Source organism: Maniola jurtina, chromosome 20 (assembly GCF_905333055.1).
Source record: "Maniola jurtina chromosome 20, ilManJurt1.1, whole genome shotgun sequence".
Classification (NCBI taxonomy): Eukaryota; Metazoa; Arthropoda; class Insecta; order Lepidoptera; family Nymphalidae; genus Maniola; species Maniola jurtina.
The window spans coordinates 2,142,248-2,170,148 of record NC_060048.1 but is presented as its reverse complement, the minus strand read 5'-3'; the positions used below and the strand labels follow the sequence as shown (position 1 = coordinate 2,170,148).

General features: G+C 37.2%; 1 protein-coding gene and 1 long non-coding RNA gene across 3 annotated transcripts in view; one reads left to right on the top strand and one right to left on the bottom strand.

Moving 5' to 3' along the window:
- Positions 1-6,845: 6,845 nt before the first annotated feature.
- The window catches only part of LOC123875747 (phospholipid phosphatase 2-like), a 72,562-nt gene continuing 51,506 nt past the window's right edge, over positions 6,846-27,901 (bottom strand). For both annotated transcript variants that reach the window (XM_045921778.1, XM_045921779.1), the window contains exons 3-7: positions 11,815-11,969; positions 10,654-10,874; positions 9,683-9,809; positions 8,365-8,547; positions 6,846-7,500 (exon numbers count right to left, since the gene is read on the bottom strand). In XM_045921778.1, coding sequence (XP_045777734.1) covers positions 7,369-7,500; positions 8,365-8,547; positions 9,683-9,809; positions 10,654-10,874; positions 11,815-11,969 — 818 coding nt within the window. In that variant the 3' untranslated portion in view covers positions 6,846-7,368. The remainder of the gene's footprint in view (positions 7,501-8,364; positions 8,548-9,682; positions 9,810-10,653; positions 10,875-11,814; positions 11,970-27,901) is intronic.
- Positions 10,907-27,886, top strand: LOC123875771. Its single transcript, XR_006798206.1, has 3 exons — positions 10,907-10,917; positions 20,640-20,644; positions 27,795-27,886. It is a non-coding gene; the product is annotated as an uncharacterized LOC123875771 (long non-coding RNA).

Sequence of the window (27,901 nt, the reverse complement as noted above, 5' to 3'; positions counted from 1 at the left end):
AATGGGTCGATAAAAGGTAGCAGACAGACAGACACGCTTTCGCATTTACATATAATATCAGTTCTTTTATCTACATAGAAAACTTGGGTAAAATTACGTAAACCAATTGATTACGTCTACCCCTCCCGGCTCCCAAGTTGGCCCGATTTTTCTTCAATTTAAATTAGGAAAGTGATAAATTTCCAGAAGTGTAACTCCAACTGCAACGTCATCGTAAACACAAACCAAACAAATGTGTATATTAGCGGTGAAACTGTTTGTTTGTCAATCCATGCACTGGCACAAGCATAGCTTGTAAACACAGCCTAGGGTTACCATGGGTTCGAAATTTGAATAAGTAGGTAGTTAGATTCTTTAAAATTATGATGGCAGTGTCCCTAGCTACAAACTCAATGGGTTCAAAACTCAAAAATAATTAAATCAGTGTTCAACAGTTAACCTACTGTAACATATTTAGATATTTTATTAAATACCTAAATATGTTTCTATTATTCTCTTTGAAACGCAGACGAAGCGAAACAAATGACGAGACAGGTTTTACAAGTGTGAATTAAAAATTCATAACCCCCGACAAGTGAAGGTTACAGTAACTAGAAAAGAGCTGATAACTTTCAAACGGCTGAACCGATTTTCTTGGTATAGCTAAGAACACTCTCGATCAAGCCACCTTTCAAACAAAAAAACTAAATTAAAATCGGTTCATTAGTTTAGGAGCTATTATTGGCGTCACTCAGAAAAACAGGTATTATTTAAATATTTTTATCGAATTATTGGAATGTCCTCTCCAAAACCAACACAAAAAACACAAGTTTAATGTGCAAGGTTATCCGAGAGTTTTAATCTAAATAAACTAATGCCAACATAAATAATTTAATTAGAGCGTGATTGCTATCACAACATCTAATTATCCAGTTCACAACCCAAATACCGAAAATATGCGATATCGCTCCGAATCTTGTTGGACTCCTAGTAACAGATTGTATGACATCGAATGAGCCAAATATCGATTTTACCAAACTACCTTCATCAGCTAAATTAATAATTTTATATTATTTTTGACAACTCAAATGACTTTTTAAAAATAACCTTACACTATGATTCAACAGACAGACAGATACACACGTCAAACTTATAACACCCCTCTTTTTGGGTCGGGGGTTAAAAAAATAAGAATATTCTAACAAAGTTTTCTTTGGCCCTTACAGCAATAGTTTTATATCAGATAGGTAATGGACTTATGCTATTTCATAAGAAAGTCTTATCTCAAAACATAAACGCCTCCGCATAGGTACTGAGGCGATGCACGCGATGTTTAGATGCCACGGATAATCAATTTCAGCGATAGCGAAACAAAATTGCCTCGTTAGCTTTTATTGCCTCTACTATGTAAGTTATTATCGGACAATCCTCAATAGCTCAACGGTTATATTAGTGGACTGAATTCCGAAAGGTCGGCGGTTCAAATTCCAGCCGTTACACTATTGTCGTACCCACTCCTAGCACAAGTTTAAGCTTAGTTGGAGGGGAAAGGGGAATGTTAGTCATGATTAAAATGGCTAATATTCTTCAAAAAAAAAAATCGCTCGGAGTACAGCGGCAGCTCATAGAAGCATTTAAAAGCACTGCTTCATCATCATCAAGCCATCGCCGGTCCCCTGCCCCTATTGAGCATGGGTCTATGAGAATGGTTTAAGCCATAGTCTACCACGCTGGCCAAGTACGGATTGGCTGACTTCACATACAACCGAGAACATTAAGAAAATCCCGTATTCACACTTCGAAACTGATAGTAATAAAATTACTCACTATAAAAGTTCATAATCAAATCAACGCAGGTGAAATTCCGTAACAGTAAAGGGCAATGGACTAATGGTATTAATTGCACTTTTCCGTACTCTATTTGCGTTTTACTTTACTGCTTATTCACGGGAGTAAGGCGAAATTAGCGACCGAATGTTTAAATGAAAGAAGAAAAAAAATTCACAAAATCTAAATTTTCCGAATTAAATATAAAAGCCTGTCTTTTCTCCGGGATGCAAGTTTCGTCAAAATCTGCTAAACAAATGGGCCGTGAAAAAGTAACAGAAAAACAGATACGCTTTCTCTTTTATTATAAAAGCATGAAATGCCGCCTTGAAATGATCTTCGTTTCTGAAACTTCCTTGCTAGCTTTGATTTTCCGAGATTTTTTTTTTTTTTAAATATTAACCATGCTAATCATGACTAATACTCCCCTTTCCCCTTCAATTAAACGTAAAGCTTGTGTCAGGAGTGGATACGACAATAGTGCAACGGGTGGGGATTGAACCGCCGACCTTTCGGAATTCAGTCCGCTCCTCAACCGTTGAGCTATCGAGGCTCGATAAAAACTACCCCACCTATCTCCGTCTCCGAGATGTAAACTATCTCCGTAACGTTGAAATTAGTTAAACAGATGGGTAGACAGACAGACACACTTTCGCATTCTGTTTATCTATTGCATATAGGTACTTACCAACAGATATCTTGGTTAGCATAGATACCATTCCATGTAACGCTTATGCCTATACCCTGTCATATTTTCCAGCTATCACGTTTCAGTAAACAGCATCATCACTTACCATCATCCTCGTAACATGAAATTGCTTTCGCAAACCAACGCAATGGCAACTCCTATTTCAAAGCAGCAATGGCGATAAACATCGAACCCTCTATAACTCGTAGGCGGGCCGAGTCACGAACGCCTCGCCTCTCGCTTATGATAATTTTCTCCCATACTTTATGCTGTCATATCGGCTTACAGTCTTCTTGACTTGACGCTCACTGAAAAAACGACCCAGGACGGGATGAAAACTAGTCGGGTATAGTCCGTCCGAGTTCAGCCGTCAGACATTTTCATTCATATTTTAAGAGGGGTCTCTCCGTCATTTGCTCCATACAAACGTAGTTCCAATTTCATTTGAATATTAAGCAACCAAAGTCCATGAAATGTAGACATACTCTAAAAACTAATATCTATGCCTGGTGGTTTTCCAGATTTCTGTTAAAATATTCGGTTTCAAAGTTACGCGGTCTTAATTTACATACAAATCTTTGAGCCCCTGTAATTTTAAAACTACATATTTTATATCTACGTGTTTTAGAAAAATCTAAAACACCACAGGCACAGATATTAGTTTCTAGAATTTGTCTGCAAAATTTCATGGACTTTGGTTGCTTTAATATTCAAATGAAATTGGAACTACGATTGTATGGAGTAAGTGACGGAGAGAGCCCTGTTAAAATCGTCTTATTACATAGCCAGTTATTGTGCCGTAAAGCTCCCGTCTCGTAAAAGAGCAGAAAATAGCCAGCGTTATTTTTAAAAACTAATAGTATATTGATAGGTAGGCAGATTTACCATTCCATTGTACGGTATCATATCACACCTTTTCTAGCTATCGTGTTTAGAACATTTTTTTAGCCATGCTAATGAGTAATGACTCCCCTTTCCCCTCCAATTAAGCGTAAAGCTTGTGCCAGGAATGGGTACGACAATAGTGCAACGGGTGGGGTTTGAACCGCTGACCTTTTGGAATTCAGTCCACTCCTCAACCGTTGAGCTATCGAGGCTCTTTATTTACATCGCTGATTCCAGTAAGTAACATCATCACGTACCATCATCCTTCTAACATATAATTACTAGCTGATGCCCGCAACTTCGTTCGCGGGATATACCTTGGTTTTTAGGGAACTCATTAATTTTCCGGGATGAAAAGTAGCCTATGAGTTAATCCAGGGTATAAGCTATCTCCTTTCCAAATTTCAGCCAAATCCTTCCAGTAGTTTTTGCGTGAAAGAGTAACAAACATACACACATACATACACACAAACTTTCTCCTTTATAATATTAGTGTGATAGTGTGTGCTCTCACAATCCAACGCCATGGCCATACTGTGGCAATTAGCAACTCCTATTTCAAAGGGAAGGGAACATCGAACCCTCTATAATTCGTAGGCGGGTCGAATCACGATCGCCCTGCATCTCGCTTATGATACCCATTCGTTTTCATCCATACACTAGCACTTTACTTGCATATTACAGGATTGCTTACATTGCGCCTAGGGCGTGTAGATTATACTGCAAGATAATGTATTCAGTCCCTAGATTTAATCGTGACATGGTTGGTCCTCTGGAAACCGTTTTTTTAACCCCCGAACCAAAAAGAGGGGTGTTATAAGTTTGACGTGTGTATCTGTGTGTTTGTGTATCTTTCTGTGGCATCGTAGCTCCTAAACGAATCAACCGTCCTTAATAGTGTTAAGATCTATCTGTACTGAACTAACCCAAATTCGCAATAAAGATATTTGTATTTATTTCGTTTGAAAGGTGGCTTGATCGAGTGTGTTCTTAGCTATAATCCAAGAAAATCGGATCAGCCGTTTGAAGATTACCAGCTTTTTTCTTGTTTTCTTATTATAACGCTAAAACAACGCCATCATTCTTGGAATATGACATGATTTTTCAGAGTTAGGTACTATGTGCGTTTTAAGCAATTAGAATAACTTATCACTTGATCAACAGCGAAGGAAAACATCGTGAGGAAATCTGCATGCCCGAGTTCTCCATAATGTTCTAAAAATATGCGAAGTCTGCCAATCCGCACTTGGCCAGCGCGGTGGACGATAGCCTAAACATTTCTTATTCTGAGAGGAGACCTGTACCTACTGAGGTTAAATTTATAACACCCCCGACAAGAGAAGGATACAGTGACTAGAAAAGAGCTGTTAACTTTCAAACGGGCATTCGATTTTCTTGGATTATAGCTAAGAACACTCTCGATCAAGCCAAAAAAAAAACACAGACAGATACACAGATACACACGTCAAACTCATAACACCCCTCTTTTTGGGTCGGGGGTTAAAAACTAAAAACTAGGTCAGTTGCATTTTGAGAGTCAGGTAACAATAAAACAATTAATTACTTTTCTACTTATTTATTGAAGAAAATCAATATGCAGAAAGACACGCACTTTTTTCTATACTTACCAAATAATATTTACAAACTTAAATTACACACTAAATGCAAAGGAATGTCTTGTTCAGAGATTATTATTATAGAGAAAGTAGGTATGAAAAATATTTGCCTACGAGTAAATGCCTACGCACATACATTGATTGTTTTCACGTCATGATTACAGATGTTTTTTGATATTCATAATTTAAGAACAATTTTTCTTGTAACCATATATGATTAAAAAGTTTTACATAAATTATTTAAAAATAATATATAAAAGTTAAAGTAAATTAGCAACCAGAATGCAATTTTATTTTTTCATTAAGGAAGCTCCTTTTCAAATGTTATATTTATGAAGACAGTCATAAGATAATAATATTTTTTAATGAATTTTTGTTCATGTAAAGTACAGGTGGGTAGGTAAAGATTTAAGTTACTTACTAAAATATTTTTTTTAGTAGCAAAATAAAATAATCTAACTACTTATCGACTAGACAGGTACTATACATTAAATACTTTCGTTGGTAAACAATTAATAAATAACTTAATATCTATCTTATAAAAAATAGAGGCAAATCTAGAAAATTAAGAAAAGATTTATTTGTTTAAATAGGTATAAAAATAAAAAATAAACTTTTGAAATAAAACTTTTTTAGCTGTGCCTTGAGAGTAGCTCAGATCTTTTTTGGATGGAAATAGCTTTTCCGTTACTCCCATAAAAGAATTTCAAAATAGCCACCAAACAGAACATCTGTTTTAAGGCTGCCATCTTTTGTCAGATTATTTTAAAATACTAAGTAGTTAAATATCAAAAGCTGTATTTTTATTTCCTACTTAATCGTAATATCTGCCACAACACCAAAGAAGTTTTACTTGTTATTTAATGTTTTTTTAAAAGCACTTATTTACACTGGGCTATTGATAATAATTTCGTTTTGTTATCTAATACATACTTCACTGGTAAAACACCACGCTTTTTCACAATAACGTCAGGTCAAATTATAGAAATCACCTACGCACATAATAATAAATAAGAGTATGTAAGGAGTGGTTTATCTAAATATTTTTATCATAAAAATACTAGTATTAATAATAATATAAACGCTACTACAAGTCAAATACTATGTATTTATTATATAATAAATAGAGACGTAGTAATAGATACAAATATTTATAATTTATATTCTATAAAACATTTTACATTACGAAAAGTACTTATTTAAAAATTACTTATACAATTTTTTATATCGTCAATATAATTTTTAAATAGCAAAATTAATTGGCCTTGAAGTTGTAAGACGCTAGAATGATGATGTTGGTAGTATGTGCTTCGCGAAGTTACATTAAATACATAATTTTTTTTAAATGAAAAATACCATTTTTTATTAAGATTTATATCTAATATCTATTTTATTTCAGTAGCTACTTACTAGTACTTCTACGAAAATGTAATAAATTAACGATGTTATTTATATTGCTCACAATTTAAGACAACCACTACATTTACTTAATAATAGGTATTAAATTAATCAGCTTTCTTAACTTCATTAACTAATGTTCACAAAATAGTCATCTTCACTCTTATCGCCAGGCAAAAATACTTCAATTTCAGTATTCATTCTTTTACGAGTCTTTGAGTCCAAGTTTTTAAATCATCAAAACTTTTTAATGTCCACTATAGACTTTATGTTTTTTTTTGACGTGACAACGTCTTATAATTCGATAGAGCCGGCTGCACGCACGAAAAAACATGACTCATGCGGCGTTACCTCGCTCTGAGGCGTTCCATGTAAGGCTTGAAGTGCAAGCGAGAGCGCCGAACGAGCGACAAAGAAGCACAATCGGCCTTTGTTGTCACGTTCAACTATCGTCAGTAAACCGACTTTACAGACAACCAATTTTTTTGCCACTCATTTTATATCAAATAAAATCGAAAAATTTGCGTGGCGCGATCCATCTATTCCTGAATCTTCAAAAGTTTCTTTTTATCTTGCAGATTATTATAAACACGAATGCAAATTGGCATATTCATTCAGCGCTCCCCTTTTTCTTCGTAATTTTTTTCTGTCCTTTAATTTTACAACTAATTCGTTTTAGATTCTTCTATTTGACTTTTAATTATGTTTTATACGTATTAGACACTTTTTATTTGCATTTTATTGGAGTCATTAAGTATTTTTCGTTTTCTTGGTCTTTATAATTTTTATCAGTCATGTTCTATTTTATACATTCGCAAAGACTTTAACGTTTATATTTTGCCTTTTTCTAATCTCATCCTTTCTAAATTCATTTTCAGTAGTCACATTATCAACACTTTCACCAAACTGTATTTGTCACATCAAGTGTTCACAAAACTGTAAGTCCAAGGCTGATGAGCCTTACACAGCTTGTGGCTATGGCACGACGACCCGTGGTCCACTGGCCAGCAGCCGTCGTACTGACTGACTGTTGTTGCCGTCACTGCTGGATATGTCACTCGTGCTGACCACGGCAGGCTGAGAGAAGTTCTTGCACAGAACTAGCACCTAGAATGAAAAAATTACGAATTAGGTTTAGCTATTGCCTTCCATTTTAAGTTTTAAATACTAGATAATGGTGGGGAAGGATTGAAACCTACCAGAAGACACTAGGGCTGAGATCTATAGTGCGCACTTTGACTTTGCTCAAACTTAAGATACTGTTAAAAGGAGACTGTTGGAGTCAAAGTCAAAACATTTACATTGCTGACATAAACCTGTCTCGTTTTAACTGGAACTCTGAAGTCTGCTGGATGAGCAAAAGTCAAAGTATGTTCTATAGATCTCAACATTAGATTGAAAAGAAGAGATGAGTACAATGCAAAAATACAAATAGCCTTGCATCTTAAAAGTTCGGAACAACTACACGTTTTTGAGATAAAGAGTTATCTATTTCAAAATGATGATAGCCTAGTTGTTAAGACGGCTGCTCCCTATTTTGGGGGTCGGGAGTTCGATCCCGGCCACGCACCGAGATTGATTTTGGGAGCTCACTCTTTTCTGGAACTCTCTAAAGAATGCCCTGTAAAAGATAAACTAATATAAACAACAGAGGTTTGCAAACTGAATAATTTAGCTTGAGTCAGTGATTTATCATCATGATTCTTTTGTAGTGGTAATCCATTCGTAATCAGAAGGATCGCTGCAGTCTGCCATCTTTGGGATGCTTATGTTACGTCATGTTACGTTATGGCATGTACGTTATGTTACGTTATGAAGGCATACGTATAACGTGACATACACATACAATTATCGTACATTCGTCACATGTAGGTATACGTAACAGCCAACAGTCTGAACAAACCTATTGAGGATGTCTAGTTTTCACAAATGTTTTGGAAAAGAAGAAAAGATGGAAGTTACTTCACATACCGTGTACACAACACTGCAGAGTCCCATCACAGCTCCAGACAGCACGTCCCACCAGTGGTGTCGGTGGTCAGTGATCCTGGTGAGCGGGCAGGTCAGCGCGTAGATGACGCACAGCACCTGGAGTAGCGGCACCACCAGCACGGAGCGGTTGTGCCAGCTGAACGCTCGTCTTTGGAGGTACCACTGAAATTAATGTGGAAATCAGTAATATAGCAGGAGTTTTGAAGGCTTCCCAAATAGTTTTTTTCTATTTTCTAATCTATATGAAAAACAACAAACTAACAGACTGGTATTTAACTAAGTACCTACAGCTCAAACCAGAATTTCGATTTTTGTACTCAGATACAGGTATAGATATAGGTTAGTCTTTGACTGCAGTCTCACCTGGTCGTAAGTGATGATGCAGTCTAAGATAGAATCGGACTAACCTGGAAGTGATATGGCAATTTTTAGTAACCTATACCCCTTTGGTTTCCTACCGGAACGCTAAATCGCTTGGCAGCATGGCTTTGCCGGTAGGGTGGCAACTAGTCACGGCCGAATCCTCCCCCCAGACCAATTGGCTGCAATCTGACCTGCTGGCAAGTGGCTAAGCAGCCAAGATGGAGCGCGCTTGTCAAAAAGGTACCGATTCACTCGAGACTTGATTAATTTATCACCAAAATACAATCAAGTAATTCATGTTTGTCTCGGAGATTCTCCATGACATCACATCCTGATCGCGTTACATAATCTGTGTTCCTGGTCTGGTTCCTGTAGTATTTCAGGGTTAATTAGCAGACAGTTGCCAGTGCTTCCGCGTTTGGGTGTATACTGTATACCTACGACTTACGAGTATGATTGAACTGCTCAAGTATGATGATAGGACTATCGTATTCAGCAGAAAAATACTAAAAACTAAATCTTGTAGGCCCTGTACCTTCCTACACGCACCAAATTAAAACTGTCTAAGTATATCTAGACGTCTATCAGCTGGACGTCTATGATGTTTTTTTTAATTATATAGATTAGCGCTTGGCTGCAATCAGACCTGCTGGCAAGTGACGATGCAGCCTAAGATGGATCGCGCTTGTCTAGAAGTTGCCTATTCGCTCTTGACTTGAAGGTATCCATATTAAAAGTGGGAGGGAAAACTGATGCCGGAAGGGCGTTCCATATCCTAGCGGTTCGGATTAGAGATACGAGAAAGCAAATCGCTTCGTACGTGTTCGAGGAATTTCGACTACTTACGGATGCAGACTTTGACGATGCCATACAGTACCATGGTAGAAAGGTGAAGGGGGGGGGAACCGGGTCAAAGAGATGATGAGATCCTTACCGCTAAAAAGAGTCCGCAGTAGATGGACAGGGAAGTGTGCGCAGAGGGGAAGCTTCTGCTGGAGTCGATCTGCAGGTACCGCGAGTAGCGCGTCGACGTGCACGTGTAGCTGCGCACGTACTCTGATCTGAGGAAGAATAAACGTGGTTAAATTCTCTACCTGCGGGGTGATTCGCTAACTCAGTGTCTAACAATAAATGATAGCCACCAAGCTCATTTTTTAATCCATTGAAGGTTTTCTACGAAACAATTATTTAATAACACCCAGTGAAGCAGCAATGTAGAACAAACCAACCTCGGTGGCTATCATTCAGCGTTAGACACTGAGTTAGCGAATCACCCCGCTGGTGTAACTTTAATGTATTAGTTTCCACCGTCAGTTAATGCTGAGATAGGTGTCATATTTTCTCTTTTGTCTAGTACAATTACTTATTAACCCCCGACCCAAAAAGAGAGTGTTATAAATTTGACGTGTGTATCTGTGTATCTGTCTGTGGCATCGTAGCTCCTAAACAATGAACCGATTTTAATTTAGTTTTTTTGTTTGAAAGGTGGCTTGATCGAGAGTGTTCTTAGCTATAATCCAAGAAAATCGGTTCAGCCGTTTGAAAATTCTCTTCTCTAGTCACTGTAACCTTCACTTGTCGCGGGTGTTATAAATTTTTAATTTACACTTGTTATTCTTCATTCAATATAAGTAATAAGGATTTTAAGAATATCGATGTTTCTAGCAATGATAGTGTAATATGTTTCAACTTGATTTTTATTGTTTCCTGAATTTTTGACAATGCAGCTGCATGCCTTGCTTTTTCTTGTATCTAAATTATTACAACAACGTTGGTTTTAACAACATACATTTACTGAAACCACATTTGGAATTTCGAAAAGTTATCTCTGGTACCTATTTAATAATTAATAATAAAAAAAAAACAATGAGTTTAGCTGTTTTAATTACTTCTGTTGGTACGCACCCATTGCAGGTCCTCGCTCTATCAGGCTCGCACAAATCGAAGAACGTAGGTCTCGGAGATCCAACCACACATTTCAGCACCTCAAGCACGGTTAGATTGACCACCGCACCGTATATATAGTCTCTATATATAAACCCGGCTGTCTTCGCGCTGTCGAGGAGTTTGTTCTTCTTTATAGAATATTCGTCATCCCGGTGGAGGATCGTCTCAATTGTCCAGATCTGTAACAGGATGGTTGCGTAAGAGCACGTTCCTATTGTTGTTGTGTAATGTCGTGATTTTGATTGAAGGATAATGGTCCACTTTGGTTGTGGAGACAATTTTTATATAAATCGTATCGGTGGGATTAGAAATTGAGATATTTTTGGGTTCTGTACCTCAAAAGGAAAAACGGAACTCTTATAGGATCACTTCGTTGTCTGTCTGCCTGTCGTGTTTATCAAGAAAACCTATAGAGCACTTCCCGTTGACCTAGAATCGTGAAATTTGACAGGTAGGTAAGTATAAGTAAAGGAAACAATCTGAAAACCGTAAATTTGTGCTTACATCACAAAAAACTATGAAAATGTATTCATGAAACAATAATTAGTTAACTAAATCACATATAGATGGCACAGCCTTTCATTAACTTGCAGTGTTGCACATAAAAGTGTTTTTGTGCACGTCTTTGGTCTGGGGATTACCTCTAACATCCAAACTTACAAAGAGCATTGAACTTTAGCACTACACCAATATTTAAGGTTACTTCAAGTAACCTTGTAGCTTGAAAATTCTTTGATAACATTGACGGTTATTGTTCTTATGCTAAGTGATACTTAGGTACTTAGGTACTTATTAGCGAATTTACGTTGACTGTCACCTTTGTTTAAGCAAACATGCAAACAACATAACATTAGCAAGGATTCAAATGCAAATGGGATCTTAATATGTGTGAAAATATCTGGTAATTGCCAGTCTGTTATGAAAACAAATATTTAAAGACAATATGTGCGAGATCACAGTTTATCATAATCGAATAGAGCTAAAAATCTACCCTAAAACTCTCAACTAGGTCTAGATCTAGATCTGGGGTCAGTCTTATACTGGCCTTTGACGCGATCGGACGTGGGCATATTTTTACCATTATAATATAGGTTAACGAATAATGTTCATTATACTTACAATGATATACGGTATGATGACGGTAATCGCCGCGATGAGGGAGATGGACATAGTATCTCCCGTATGCGGAAAAGAGAGATCCGGGTCGTTGCATCGGAACCCGCTGCGTCTGCTCGGTATCGCGCCTACTTCTAGAAGGATGCATACTGCTGCCACTGGGAACAAAAGAAAATAGATATGAGACTAAAGTACTTCCATGATAGAGTCAGAGACTTTTAAGTTTTTAAATACAATCGCTTACTTATGTAGATGTATGGAGAAAAAAAACCCGCCAAGTGCGAGTCAGACTTGCGCACCGAGGGTTCCGTACTCGGGTATTTTTTTCCCGACATTTTGTACGAAATCAAAAACTCTTATGCATTAAAATGAATAAAAATCTGCTTCAGAAGGTACAGGTAAAGCCCTTTCATATGATACCCCACTTGGTATAGTTATCTTACTTTGAAAATTGAAACACATTTTAATTTTTTTTGTGATGATTCACGGTTGATTCTCAATTAATTAACGGTTTTCAATTTTTCTCCTTTACTTGTGCTTATACATGCCGAATTTCATAATTCTAGGTCAACGAAAAGTACCCTATAGGTTTTCTTGACAGATACCTACGACAGACGGACAGACAGACAACAAAGTGAACCTAAAGGGGTTCAGTTTTTCCTTTTGAGGTACGGAACCTTGAATTATATCTAGTAAATTGATGATTTCTTTACAGATATATGGTAAACTATAAAATATGATTAGGTATAGGCCCCGCACGATATTATTCTCTCCAGCCGCGACGCGCGTACGTCACTGCGGCGCGTCGCGGTTGGAGAGAATATCGTGCGGGGCGCTGCCGCGACGCGCAGTTCCGTTGCAGTTCAGTTCGAGTGCGTGGGCACCTTTATACATATAAGTAGGTACTTACTTACATGTTTAAACGGATAGTTAACAATATTAAGATAACAATACTTATTTGGGTAAATCACAGGGTAAATGCTACTGCATATTAAGGTAATGTTCAGAGAAATAACATTTGAAAGAGATATTAGTATTTAGTATAATCTTTTGGGGTCGGCCGTTGACTCGAATAATTAATTTTGTCGTTAAAATTCAATTAAGTAAAATATAGAAGACGACGTAACAGGAAAGTGCGTTATGAAAGCTACATACGTAAACCGCAATTTTTTTTCTATAAATAGGTATAGTGTACTAACTTAGCAAGTGTTTAGGTAATTTATTAATTTAGACAGTAATTAGGTATTATCACCACTGCGAAAGTGTAAAGGTGCCCACGCACTCGAACTGAACTGCAGCTGAACTGCGCGTCGCGTCAGCGCCCCGTACGATATTCTCTCCAGCCGCGACGCGCGTACGTGACTGCCGCGCGGCGCGGCTGGAGAGAATATCGTGCGGGGCGCTGACGCGACGCGCAGTTCAGCTGCAGTTCAGTTCAAGTGCGTGGATACCTTTAATTTGTTGGGTTTTCCTTCAATCACACCGCAATGAAGCAAAGCATCTACCTACGTGTTTTTTGCATGGATGTGTACCTACCTACTTAAATTCTTGAAAAGTGAATAGGCAACTTTTTACTCCGGAAAATCAAAAAGTTGCCAGGAAATTACCTTAATACTCTCAGACCAGCCCGGCTAGCCATGGGCAGTAGATAAAAATTATATCCCCGATTATATCCACTGATTTCTATGACATCAGTGGATATAATCGGGGGATATAATTTTTATCTACTGCCCATGCTAGCCGGGCTGGGCGCGTTTGGATATTGGGACCCTCGTAGCTTTAGTTTTAAGTTTACGTAATTAATTATCACCACTATCATCTTACAAATCGAACAATTCTGACCATCTAAAGGAGTGCAATAGTACCTACTTTGAATAAATTAATTTTGAGTTTGAGTCTCAATGATGACAGCATGTACTGTGTAAGTACCTAGTCTGCTAATCAGCACTTGGGTTGCATCACAAGCATGGTGGGAAGCGTGTAGAGTCTAAGCCCTTCTACTCATTCTGAGAGGAAACCCGTGTTCATTAGTGGCCCGGCGATGGATTGAGATGATGATGATAATTACCTACCTACTATGTTTATTACGTTGTAGATACCGAGATTTTCAATAACGCAGAATTAATTACAGTGTAAGCAAATCTTTGTTGTCTGTGGTAATTCCTGACCACAATAATATAAATCTCAATCAGTCTTCAAGTTACAATCATTGAAGTATCTATTAATATATCCAAATACCTACTATAATAGTACTATAGTACTAATACTATTATAGTGTCACACAACTTAGAAAATACTAAACCACTAGATAGTCAGTTATTGGGTTGCGTAGGTCCACAGATCTAAACTGGACGACCACGTGGTGTTGGTGATCAATGAAAATAATAAACTTAGATATTTGTTTAGAATTGGAACTTGAAAAATGTGAAATAGGTATGCTTTAAAATGCAATGGATTAGCAAGCTGAAGTGTCATTGGGTAGATCATTGTTAAGTATATAATATCTATTGCTGAACCGACGACGGCCGATTGGCCACACCATACGCGTGTTCTGGAGTAACCTGAAATGGACTCCGCGTGCCTACCACCTAGACCTCCAACTGGAATGATCATCTGAAGAAGGTGATGGATAGCGGGTGAATGAGAAAGGCGACAGATCGTGTTTGGTGCCGTGCTCTCGAAAAGGCCTATATCCAGCAGTGGACGCATACCTGTGTAGGCTGATGAAATGGAATGTTGTAAAAAAAACTACTCCAGAGTTAATTTGCAAAAATAATAATATATACTTAGGTATACAGAAAGATTGTAAGTACTCGTACAACAAAAGTGTCAAATTTTTTCCGATTAACTAAAATTACGAAACAAGTAAAGAATTTTCCGTGAAACTTTTATTGTTTTATAACAATACTAATTGTGTTTGGTTACGGGCGTCATGTGATCGTGCCGTGTAAGCAACATACCTATACCACATCCTATATTCCTATACCTATATACCTATTATTCCATAACATTTCAGTTTCATAAAAATTTCGTAGAATTAATGCTATTGCTGGACTCTATAAAATACATTTATATTATGTGGACCATCATCGAATATTAATTATAATTCTCGATCAATGCGCCGCGGAATGTGTTACGTTTCCAATTAAAGACGTATTAGGTGGATATTAATTAGTCATCGATAAATTAAAATCGAAAGTTGATTTCAGTTCTTATTCCTGCGTAGCGTGGGAAGATTAGGGGGGGTCGATGCTTTATTATTTATTGAGACTGGTTCAGAACTAAAATTGGAAATAAATCTTAATTGATCGTTTTTAACAGTCCATTGTAAATCCATGTCTGTGAGTCCATAGTTCTGTCTGTCTATCTGCTAGATCTGCTAGCTTTCAACGCCCTTAACTGATTTTGATGCTACAAAGGTAGTTTGCACCCCGGCGAAGGAGATAGGCTATTTTGTATCCCGGTGTTAGGCGATTTTGGAGTGGGTAAAAGCTCGCGTCACCGACATGCTATTTATTATTAATAGTGCTCGGAGTGCTGATAAATGTCAAACTAAACTAATGTTAATAGTTCTATGGTTTTTTATACAAATTATGAAATTTTAATTTTCGATTGTAAAACTGTTATGAAAATACTAAAAAAGTGATCCTATAAGGGTTACGTTTTTTCTTTTGAGGTACGGATCCCTAAAACACTGTTATTTCATAGTTTTAAATTTTTCACATTTGTCGGCACATGAGGAAAGATCTGACTGCCAATTTTTTCTTAATTAAAATTTCCTCAAAAATTAATGTTGCTGTTAATTTTGACAAATGTTGGAATATTATAGGTATATAATTAACTCGGCATACAACCGTGGTCTAATCTACTCAATTGGACACCTCGGGCACCGACTGAACCCAAATTGGAGAGAGAAAGCATTCGGTAGACAAAAAATAGAGTGTAGGCGACTGGAAGAGGTCGTAACGCTGTTAGGAAGCGAAGCTATAACTATATTTTTAATGTTATCTAATCTTTTATGCATTTACACATCATACTTGTGACCATAGTTTTGTGAGAAACTTTGCGATGGATTCCAAAGTAGAGCAAAGCACTAAATTCAGGCCGCCATCCATCTATCCATCAAACTGCATTGCGGTTGGAGGTCGTTCCACACTGCGCTTACTGGTCCACAGTCTTCACAGAACTGATAGCGACTGGGGTAGATAAGTACTGGATTTATCTGCCCCAGTCGCCATTAGTTCTATAATGGACGAGACCTACCCACTGCCACATCAGTTTGTTATGCTACGTCGCTTGCTTTGCCAGGAAATAGTAAAATATCTTGTATTTAGATAAGACAAATCGAAAAGGAAATGATTGCTTCTCAAAATCTTAAGACTAGCTGATACCCACGACTTCATCCACGTGGATTTAGGTTTGAAAAAATCCCGTGGGAACTCTTTGATTTTCCGGGATAAAAAGCTTATATCTCCAGGTCTTTAATTATACATATGCAAAAAATCACATCTATCTGTTGATCTGTTGCAGAGTGATTGAAGGAAAACCAACAAACACACACACTTTCGCACTATTTTATAATATGATATATATAATATATATTCTAGAAAAAAGCGCCACATTACTAAATTCTGCAATTATTGAAGAATGGGAATGTAGCACTATCATAGCATTGATTAGCGTAGCATCCTCCAAGAGACATCAACCTACTCGGTATTATACGGAACAGAGGCATAAATTACCATATTTATTAACATCTAAGATACAGCCGAGTGGGAGATGTCAATTGACAGATAAACTCACAAATTTATGGTGACCACGTCACAGGCCCTTCCTTTGAAAAGCCGGGGCCATTCATGAGATGGCAATAGTTATGTGAATGAAAAATTCTTTCCATGCTTCATTTTTGGGTTATACTTATAATGAACGGTGGCCGAGTTTTTGTCATCAAATCCGGTTCTAATAAATAATAATTTTATGTGCCTATGTGACCTACATGGCTAACCTAATGTAATGAAGGGTAACTTTAGGTCATAGGTACTCCGCTACGCTGGTTAAGAGCAGATTGGCAGACTTCACACACCTTTGAGAACATTTGCAGACCTTTAATTCATTTTTTCATTTTCATTTTTTTTTTCAAACATGCAGGTTTCCTCAAGTTGTTTTCCTTCACCGTTAAAGCAAGTGATATTTAATCTATTTTTCTGTAAAAATTCAGTCAAAATAAATAATAATATTAAATTAGCACTCAATATTGTTAGGGAGATCGTCCACCGCGACTTTTTGCAGCTATGTATATACTTTCCAAAACTATAATAGTAGCGATAGGTACAATATATAATACGAATAGCACCTATTTTGAATAGGTAAATGATTTTGACTTTGACTTTGAATCTGTGGCAGCATTGGCTACTGGGCACCTCCCCACTGGGTGGGCCACACGGCAGGAAGCCGCTGGTTTTAGGCGGCCCCAGACCGTGGTGTGTGAAAGTCCCTACAAGATACCTAGGTATGTCCAGTAGTGGACGACTATCGATGGATGACGTTAGAGACGACGAAATTTTTCAGCTGTATGATAGCATTGAACTATTAAAGTTGCTAGTTCAATGCTAAGTCATTATCACCATAATACTATGATATTGCTATCGGGTGCGACTTTTTCAACAATAAGAAAAGAGTTGAGTTTATAATATAATTTTATATAACCGATAAAGTTATATAACATAAGTAACTGATTAACGATTTTAATTACATCAATATATCTAATCCGACATATTATAATAATTGATAAGCCACATTAACATATTAATAAACTTGAAAGGTAAAGCCATAAATATCTTCTTTACATAATAGGGTTAAATTAGCTTCATAAAGTTTTATTGAGGATGTTACTTAAAGTAAAAGCATTTATTAACATTTCGATAGAAGGAGACATTTTCATTGATTATGGAATGTCTTATAACTGGCCTCAATAAGCTCTAAAACCTTCCTATACCTATTTTCGGTTCGAATTTCGATGATTTCCTAGTTGGTATTGAAATAGTACCTACTTATTGGTACGAAAAGTCTAAACAGAGTTGAATTGTTAGACTTAGGGTACGCTTCCACTGAAACGGAGCGCAGCAGAGACGTTTTCAACAGAGGTTATTGTTAGATGACTCGATATTTATTTTATCACGTCGTCTCTTGACAATTTTATTGTAGGTCAGTTTTTTTAGATAACCTGATAGGTAATTTTATACGTCATCTTCCCAAAATCTGATTGGTCGATGCGCGCACGTCTTCGCTCCGCTTATTTCCGTTTCCGTTAGTTACCGACTAAACTATCTGAATCCCGAACAGTTTGGTTCAACTTCATAATTTGTGGAAGCTCTCAAAACTTTATAAGCTCTAAACATATTAGTGACGTATTTCGACATCCCTACAAGTACGTCATAACAATTTCCTGTTAGTATTTGATAAAAGGTCCTAGCAATCGGTCTTCAGGATCTAGGGCAGTAGTGCAATTGTTGTTCATACTTGTGTTATGGAAACATACGAATGGAAAGCAGAAGCAGGACAGATTTGCTCGAGTTTTGACGGTCATTATTGTCGCTCGATATGAAGATCTATGAGATCTGTGTGCTTGGTTTGATTTGCTCGTTTTATCGATCGTTAATAGTATGGTTAAAATCCCTTGTTGATTTATCGTTCGAGAAAAACGATGCAGAGTAAATTGCGATCAAGAAAAATCGAGCAAATAGTTATCGTCAGCGCTATTTAGCTCTAGAAACGCTGCGTTCACGCTCCAAATTGGTAATCGTATGTTTCCTCGATAGGAAATTGATGGTTGTCCGTCTCGGTCTCCATTGTGCAATTGAAATGCACCTTGTTGATTAATGACTCTTCGATTACATGTCATTGTTACCGTTGCAATTGCAATACGTAATTACCAATTTACCTTATCGGCACAACAGATTAATCAACTAATCTATACATACAGGATGTGTATAGATACTACAGGGTGTGTACAGGGCCAGAACGCTAGCAAAAACGAAGACAGGTGAATACTACTGATGATTACTGATAAGATATCATTGAAAAAAAAACTACGAAAAAAACCTGTAGGTATTTTTTAAAAGTTCACAATATATTGCAAATAAAACATCTGACTGACGCTAAAAGTCAACGAACGTTCCGTAAATAGGTCACTCGAAGTCAATGCCGCGTCGTAGATGGGGCATTGACCCGAGTTTTGCACGCTATAAAATGTGGGTTTGAAAAATAGTGAATCACTGAAACTACAAGATAAGACAAAATATGGTTATTGGCATTGGATTGTGTTAGGTTAGTATTATAATAACGCTAAGGTTTTGCGTTCTGGTTACACCGGTTATAGGTAAAAGGTTAAACTGACTGACTGAAAGGTTAAAACTCCCAAGGTGCTGGACGCAGTGTTAGTAGACCGCACTAGATGGACAGATGACGTCAAATGAATCGTAGGGAGCCGCTGGATTCAGGCGGCGCAAGTCCGGCTGTGTGGAAATCTCTACAAGACGCCTATGTCCAGCAGTGGACGTTTATCAGTTGACGATGATGTTGATGATGACTGACTGACATATCAACGTAGTCTAGAAGCTCAAGTGGACGGCTGGAGTGAGGGGCACCAACACCAGGGCAAAAACTAATCTTTAAAAATCTAAATTAAAATCGGTTCATTAGTTTAAGAGCTACGATGCCACAGACAGATTCACATATACACAGATACACACGTCAAACTTATAACACCGCTCTTTTTGGGTCGGGGGTTAAAAATAGAACATCGGAACTTCATTAAAATTATCATAATATCCGAACTCCATCTGCTCTAAATCAACCATAAACACCATAAACCAAAGCAATGCCCTATTCATAACCAATGACCATATTTCTTGCTAATTACTTGAACGGAATGCCTAACAAACCAATTTGTTTATATCACTCAACAAATTATATTTTCGCCTCTATGATTATTGAGATAGGGTTCACATAAATCGACTTTCTGTGAATATGTATATTTGTCGGGTAGAATAGGGTCAGTGGGGTCGCTGGATGCAATACGCTAATTTAATAAAAACCTGTTGTTGCATACAAGACGGGATGTTAGATATTACACATGTTTGTGGTTATGGAAATAAATGTTGATAATAATTTATGTAGCAAGTAAAGTCGCAAGTTTGAATAGCCTTACAATAAAGATGATAGGTAACTTGTTAACATGCTATGTGGTAACTTGGTAGGTATAAGTTATAACTTGTAATTTACATAAGCATTCTAAGTAGGGATACAATTTTTTGTGTCATAAACGGTTTCATCCAATAGCCAACTTGGTTACCAAACAACGCAACGTGTTAAAAAATCCAGTAAATAAAAGATCTAAGCGTACAGAGGGGACAGACGGCGGGAACCGATGCGACTTTGTTTTTTACTATGAAGAGATATAAGTTTCGCGGTATTCGCGGGCTATCACATTGAGAGTGTAGTTGGGGCTTTAATGACGGAAAGTGGTTCCTAAAGTGTCCCAAAGGAGCAAAAGCAATAGGAGGAAATAATTAAATAAATTTTTTCTGAAGACGCATTTGTATACATTCAGTGTGTGGATAACCTACGCGTGACAGTATACGGTTTTGTCTATTTGTAAGGTTCGTGGTGTTCGCGGGCTGTCACATCGCTAGTGTAGTGCGGGCTTTAGAGCAGTGCATTAACAGGAAGCGGTTCCTAAAGTTACACCAGCGGAGCAAAAGCAAACAGAAAGCAATTTACTCACATTTGTATACATTCGGTGTGTGGATAACATACGTGTGGCACAGTAAAGGTTACTCTGCAGTATTTGTAAGGTTTGCGGTGTTCGCGGGCTGTAACATCGCGAGTGTAGTGCGGGCTTTAGAGCAGTGCAATGACAGGAAGCGGTTCCTAAAGTTACGCAAGCGGAGAAAAAGCAAACAGAAAGCAATTTATTCATATTTATAATATACATTCGGTGTGTGGATAACATACGTGTGGCACAGTAAAGGTTACTCTGTGGTATTCGTAAGGTTCGCGGTGTTCGCGAGCTGTCACATCGCGAGTGTAGTGCTGGCTTTAGAGCAGTGCAATGACGGGAAGTAGTTCCTAAAGTACCAGAAAAGGAGTAAAATGAATGTCTTTATCTTTTGGCGAACAGGAAGCCATTTATACGCATTTGTATACATTCGGTGTGTGGATAAAGTACGCGTGTGAAGAATCTTGATTGGCTCTTAAGTTATTGCACATTTTGTTGGGACAACGCTTGACAGCGACCTCAATTGATGGATGGTCGGAGGGCTGGTAAGCGGTGATGCACTCTAAAGCTTCATTTACACGAGAGCTTTTTTAACCGACTTCGATAAAAGGAGGAGGTTCTTAATTCGTCGGAATCTTTTTTTTTAATGTATCTAACCCGATTACTCTAAGATATCTGTACCGATTGGAAAATTTTTTGAAGTCGGGCGGGCGAGTAGTTTGATTTCTAGTTTCTTTTATTATGCTCGCTCGACTTCATACATACGTACACCTTACACGTGTAGAAACAAAAAATATTTTTTACTTTTTAGTGTTTGTGATTTTTGAAGTCGGTTTTATTTTTCTTTTGATTTTTTTTATTAACGTCCGTTAAAAAGCGTCCAAATAGAACGAATGTATTCCCAAGTATATGTGCACACGTCAATGCTTTTTTACATGTTAACAGACATACTTTGTTCCATTTGGACGCTTTTTTAATGGACGTTACAAAAGCTCTAGTGTAAATGAGGCCTTAAAGAACTTCCGAGACGGTCAAGCGGCTTGACGGCAAGCACGTCAATTTTCAAAGTAAGGCTTTACCTGTACATTCTAAAACAGATTTTTATCTATTTTTATGAATAATAGTTTTTGATTTATCGTGCAAAATGTCGAAAAATTACCCGAGTACCTACGGCACCCTCGGTGCGCGAGTCTGACTCGCACTTGGCCGCTTTTTTTGTAATTAGAATATGTTTTCTTCTAGCAGGTTATTTTTGTGAATAAGTATTTTGTTAATGAATATTGAAATGTCATAATTTCTCTACACTCATTAGAAAACCAATAGAAGTACGGTCTATTCAATAATTCATGAGCATTCACAAGTATTTAAAGTTACCATGTAAACGGGTTATCAGATTACTGAAACAAGGTGAATCCATAATGACATTGTTCGGGGATTGGGACAACAGGCGGATGTTAGGTTGGAAAGTGTGAAGTTTCTCATAATAGACACAAAACAAAGGCATACACTGTGATGTTTGACAAACATTGACAGATTTGCGTTTCTTCCTACACCTTTGTGCTAAGGTTTGGAACCAATCCCTTATTGACTTAAATTAGCTTTGCTTACCCCACTGATCTACTTTTATCTATACGGTATACACTAGCTAATGCCCGCGACTTCCTTCGCGTGGATATATGTTTTTAAAAATCCCACAGGAACCCTTTAATTTTCCGGGATAAACAGTAGCCTATGTGCTAATCCAGGGTATTATCTAACTTGATACTTCAGCCAAATCCATCCGGTATTTTTGCAAGAAAGAGTAACAAACATACACACAAACTTTCCCCCCTTATAATGTGATATACGAGTAAAAAGATTTGTCTTGACTGACTGACTGTTCTATTAACGGATAGTTTTAGTATAATTTCAAGTTTCTTACCCCAGTGGTCCTAAACCACTGGGGTAAGAAACTTTGACAGTAGGTATTTAACTACCTACTAGGATCCTTTCATGACGTAGGCGCTCACTAAGAATGGATTTTTGGAAATTCCCCCTCAAAAGGGGCTGAATAAGGGATACATATTTGGAAAGTCCATGATTTTCAAGTTAGGTTGGAAAATTGGTATTTTGACTTTTGGTCAAAAATCAAGGATTACGTGTTTCAGAAGGGGTATGTGTTTAATAAAGCCCTAACTTTCAAGTTTGTCCGCTTTCACAGACTGCATCATCACTTACCACCAGGCGAGATCGCAGTCAAGGGCTAACTTGTGATGTAATAAAAATTACTCTTTGAGTACGGAACTCTAAAAAAAGAATTTATTTACTTTCTAGCTTAATCGTGCCAGATGTGAGATGTGATGTGATAACATTAAGATAATAAAATCTGTCGTCCTTTTAGGGTACCGTTGATGACAAAAGGCTCTAATTACAGCGTTTATGTTTCATAAACAGCTATGTGTAACTTTGTGTCATGTATGTAGTCAGCTTAACATTTGGTACAGTCGTAAAAAAAAGCATTTAGTCTTACATAGAACATAGAGAGAGCACTAATGATTTTTTTTTCTCTCTCGTCTGGCTTTACACTGATTAGCCAATGTCAAGTTTGTAGTTATTTACAAGTTAGGAAACTATATGTATAAGTATGGACTTTGTCTGTGCCTTCGCCCGCCGACACACACGCGGCGCCCCTTTAGAGCGCTTCCCAGTCAGTTCCACCACCAGTAAACACCAGCAGAACACAAAAACCGGCCACGTCTAACAAAAAAAACACTCCAAAAGTCACAACACGCGCGCCAGCAAACGCCACCACAGACGAAGTCCAGCACTAACGATATTTTTTTAAAATATAATAGTTTAAGCCCCAGTGGCGTGCAGGCCATAGAGGCATAAATACCTTACCTACTCGTATTAGGCATCTAACTAAAGGTTCACAGATCTTCATCAATTTATATGGGACTTAATGGGAAGTATACACACTCTTTCAAACAAAAAAAGAATTTTCCAAATCGGTCAAGGCGTTTTCGAGTAATCGGGGAACATACTTATATTATCAAAATAAATTAAAAAAATTAGACAAATTGAGAACCTCCTCCTTTTTTGAAGTCGATTAAAAAGAGTTTTCTCTGACCGAAGCCGGGGAGGGTCAGCTAGAATCAAACAAAGTATAAATAACAAGCCGATGCCCGCGACTTCGCCCGCGTGGATTTAGGGTTTTCGGAATCCCGTGGGAACTCTTCGATTTTCCGGGATAAAAAGTAGCCTATGTCCGTCCCCGGGATATAAGCTAACCCTGTACCTTTCGTCAAAATCGGTTACACTGTTGGGCCGTGAAAAGGTAGCAGACAGACACACTTTCGCATTTATAATATTAGTATGGATAGATATTCCAGCTATTTGCCGTCAGTCAAAAAGACGTGACGCATTTCGATCCAGCTCTATCAATAAAGATCCGATTGCGAAGAATGTTTTGGAGTTTCGACACCGCAAATGTAAACATATCGGATTCAATGTCCGATGAATACCGAATTAGCTTACACATACTTACAAAATACAGTGATGAAATTAAAATAATTCCACTAAAAATGTTATTTTTATGAGACAGGTAGTGCTTGGGATTGGGATTATGAAAAAGATTCGTGAGAACTTTTTTGCAGCCGAAAATGGTCTTTTTAGGGTTTCGTACCTCAAAAGGAAAACGGAACCTTTATAAGATCACTTTGTTGTCTGTCTGTCTGTCAAGAAACCTATAGGGTACTTTCCGTTGACCTAGAATCATGAAATTTGGTAGGTAGGTAGCTCTTATAACACAAATACAGGAATAAATCTGAAAACAGCGAATTTGTGGTTACATCATTAAAAAAAAAATTAAAACGTGTTTCAATTTTCAAAGTGGGATAACTATACCAAGTGGAGTATCATATTATGAAAGGGCTTTACCTGTACATTCTAAAACAGATTTTTCGTTATATTATGGTCCGGGTAATAAAGGCTACATTTTATACGAAAAAAAAAGAAGAGAAGAAAGAAAAACTGAAAAACGTGACATAGACTACTTTTATTCCGGAAAATTAAAGAGTTCTCACGGGATATTAAAAACATAAATCCACGCGCACGAAGTCGCGGGCATCAGCTAGTCGTCTATATATCTGAATTTTTACTGTCAAAAATGGACGCTATAGAAAAAAAAACACGTGTCCACGTTTCTAATAAGGAAATTGGTGGCAGTGTATTTTCGTATACAAAATTGGTTTAGTATGATTTTACACGCTGCTTATGATATAAACATTTGCTTATAGAAGCATCAACATATAACTGCCAATAAATATAAAGTCGTGAAATCGCTTTAATAGCTCGTTTATGACTTTATAAGCTTTGTACGTCGTAAATATAGGGAATATCGTGTAGTTTCAAGTCTTGTTTGCTTTATGGAGATTTGGCGAGATTAAAGTTTAATAGAATGATTTATAATTGAGTTAATTTAGTAATATGAAGTAAAATATAGATAAATAAATCATCATCATCACCTTTAGTTTGTTGGTTGTTCCAGAGAAACTCGAGTTTCTTTAGACACGATTGTTGCTACTAGCAACTAGATTGCTAGGCTAGCTAGAGAAAGAAGTTAAGACGCTGAAACGACAGTAGCCAACTGGTTAATCCATCCCGGATAAGTAGGAGTGGATTTTTTTAAAATCCTTTCTGAGTGGAGGATTACGTTATACAATATGGGCTCCAGCAATAGGCAGGGCTGCAATCAATTATATGACATATCTAGTATTTATTAGTGTAAATTGAATATTTGAAAAGAGAAACCGCCAAGTTTCTTGGTTCTTTCTTCTCCCCCCCCCCCCCATTTCGTAACAATGACTATACCTACTCATCAATCATCCATGTTTATCATTCAAACCGACTGTCTGTGACTAACAGTTATATCAATTTGACATTTTGACATTGATCTTGTGGGGGGACCTGTCAGCCATTACGTATGTAGATTAGTTCCAGATAAAATGTAAAACGCTTGAACTGTTGTGAACAAAACTGTAAACGATTTTTAAAACATTTTTTTCATTTATGCCTTTAACTTTTCCGCTTTAATATTTAAAAGATTAATTGAATTAAGATTTATTTTAAAAGAAGGTAACTTAATGATCTATGGATGAATGTAATATAAACTAACATTTTTAAACATTTTTAATAAGAAATTAAGTACAAAATATTACATCAAATCAGATTTTTCTAAAAATGCTTTACATAATGTACCAATTTGCTTAGCAGCACTTCAGTACCGCTGTAACCTATTTTGATTATGATTAATAGAAAACAATGAATTCAATAAATTAATAAAAGAAATAGCTAAAAAATTTTTGATAATGTATCATGCATATTATGACAGTATTGTATCAATGAATATGCCATGTATTTTTTGATTAAAATTGGTAAATCCATTTTGTACATGACTGTACCTTTCATCAGTTTAGGAGGTGCCAGCAATGCCAGCAATGCGGGTAGTGTGAAAGGTTTCGTGTTCGTCGATTGAAACCAATACCATGCGCTGGTAAACAAACTTAGGTTTCATTAGGGGGCTTATAATGCAGTGACTAAAGTGTTCTTTAGACGATAGCTTTGTTTTTATAAGCCAGCCTTAACAAAAACGCCGTAGATTAAGGCTCTTAAAAATCCTATAGGGGATTCTGGACTATCTGTTTTTCCGGGATAAAAAGTAGCTGATGTCCGTCTCACTATCAGGGATACAAAAAGCTATGTCTATAGTCTGTACCTACTCGACCCGTCAAAACGGATGGGCTGTTAAAACGTAACAGACACACATATTTTCTCATAATTTATAACAGTTAAGCACCTAATAGTGAGGATAATAAGATCAGTATTATATGTATGTTTTCGAATTTCCCCTAATTTTAAACACTGGAAACCAGTTTAAAATAAAACGCGCTGACTAGACCTGAAACACGATGGCTATTTTGCATGCCCCTTCCTAGTCCCTACCCTTACCTATACCTACCCCTATCTAATGTCTAAAACACAATACAACTTAGAAATAATTAAATATCCAAATTAGGACCCCTACCTATTGTTACATGATTAAAAAAAAGAGGTTTTGAAAACTTCATAAAATGCTTTGAAAATTATCAACTAAAGTAATATGATAGGCCAATCAATGTCGTCACGGCCTATTTTCCGCTTGGGTGGTCGTATTAGCCACTTGACATGACACCTGACACCGCTGACACGGCGGTGTCACGGTGTGTCGTGACATCATTTACACCACAAATATGTGTTAAAAGGTCCACGAGACGCGGTTTGGCTGTCTCCTGCTTGGGTGGTCGTTGATATCTAGAGTATACAGTGACACCCGACACTCAGTGTCAAGAACGTAGGCGCAAAGGACCCACAATTCTCATGATGATGAATCATCTTGATAGGTGTTCTCTACTGCATTAAACCATAGGTTTGCGTGGACTGAGGTTTTTAAAAATATTTTGGGAACTCTTTTTTTATGAGAAAAAAGTCTCTAGATTTTTAAATATATCCATGCGAAAAATCACATTGATCAGTTGCTCTGTTGTGGTGCGATAAAATAAAATGTAGCCTATTGCAGGTTAACTAGATTTTTTTTTAAAGAATATTAGCTATGCTAACCATAACTAATACTCCCCTTTCCCCTCCAATTAAGCGTAAAGCTTGTGCCAGGAGTGGGTACGACAATAGTGCAACGGGTGGGGTTTGAACCGCCGACCTTTCGGAATTCAATCCGCTCTTCAACCGTTGAGCTATCGAGGCTATGTCACTCAGGAAAATATAGCTTTCTACTGGTAAGTGACTTTTCTGAATCGGTTCAGTAGTTCCAGAGATTACATCCTACAAATAAACTTACAAACTTTACCTCTTTATAATATTAGTAGGTATAGATTGGTAGGAATTATTGCGTTGGAATCTACTCGTAAAACCAGCAGAACAGACAAACAGGTGAAAGTGATAAATCGCTACAATATATCAATTCAAACGTTAAATATCGTGTATTCGTTGGTTATTTAATGTTATTACGACCATTTTGTTGTGCAATCCAGTTGTTATATCCACTCGTGCTTACAAAATGGGACCGTGTAGATCTGCAATCCAGGTCGACATGCTTTCTGTGTGGTTCGTGAAGGATTTATGACATGTAATATATTCTTACTGGTCTACGAATAACGAGAGATAGTACGAGTAGGTATCTGAAAAGTATAGTCCGTATAAAATAACTTCTCACGCGCCATTTTAACTCTATGGGTCAACTGTCCTGTCAAAAGCACGGTTCACCTATTATTATTAATG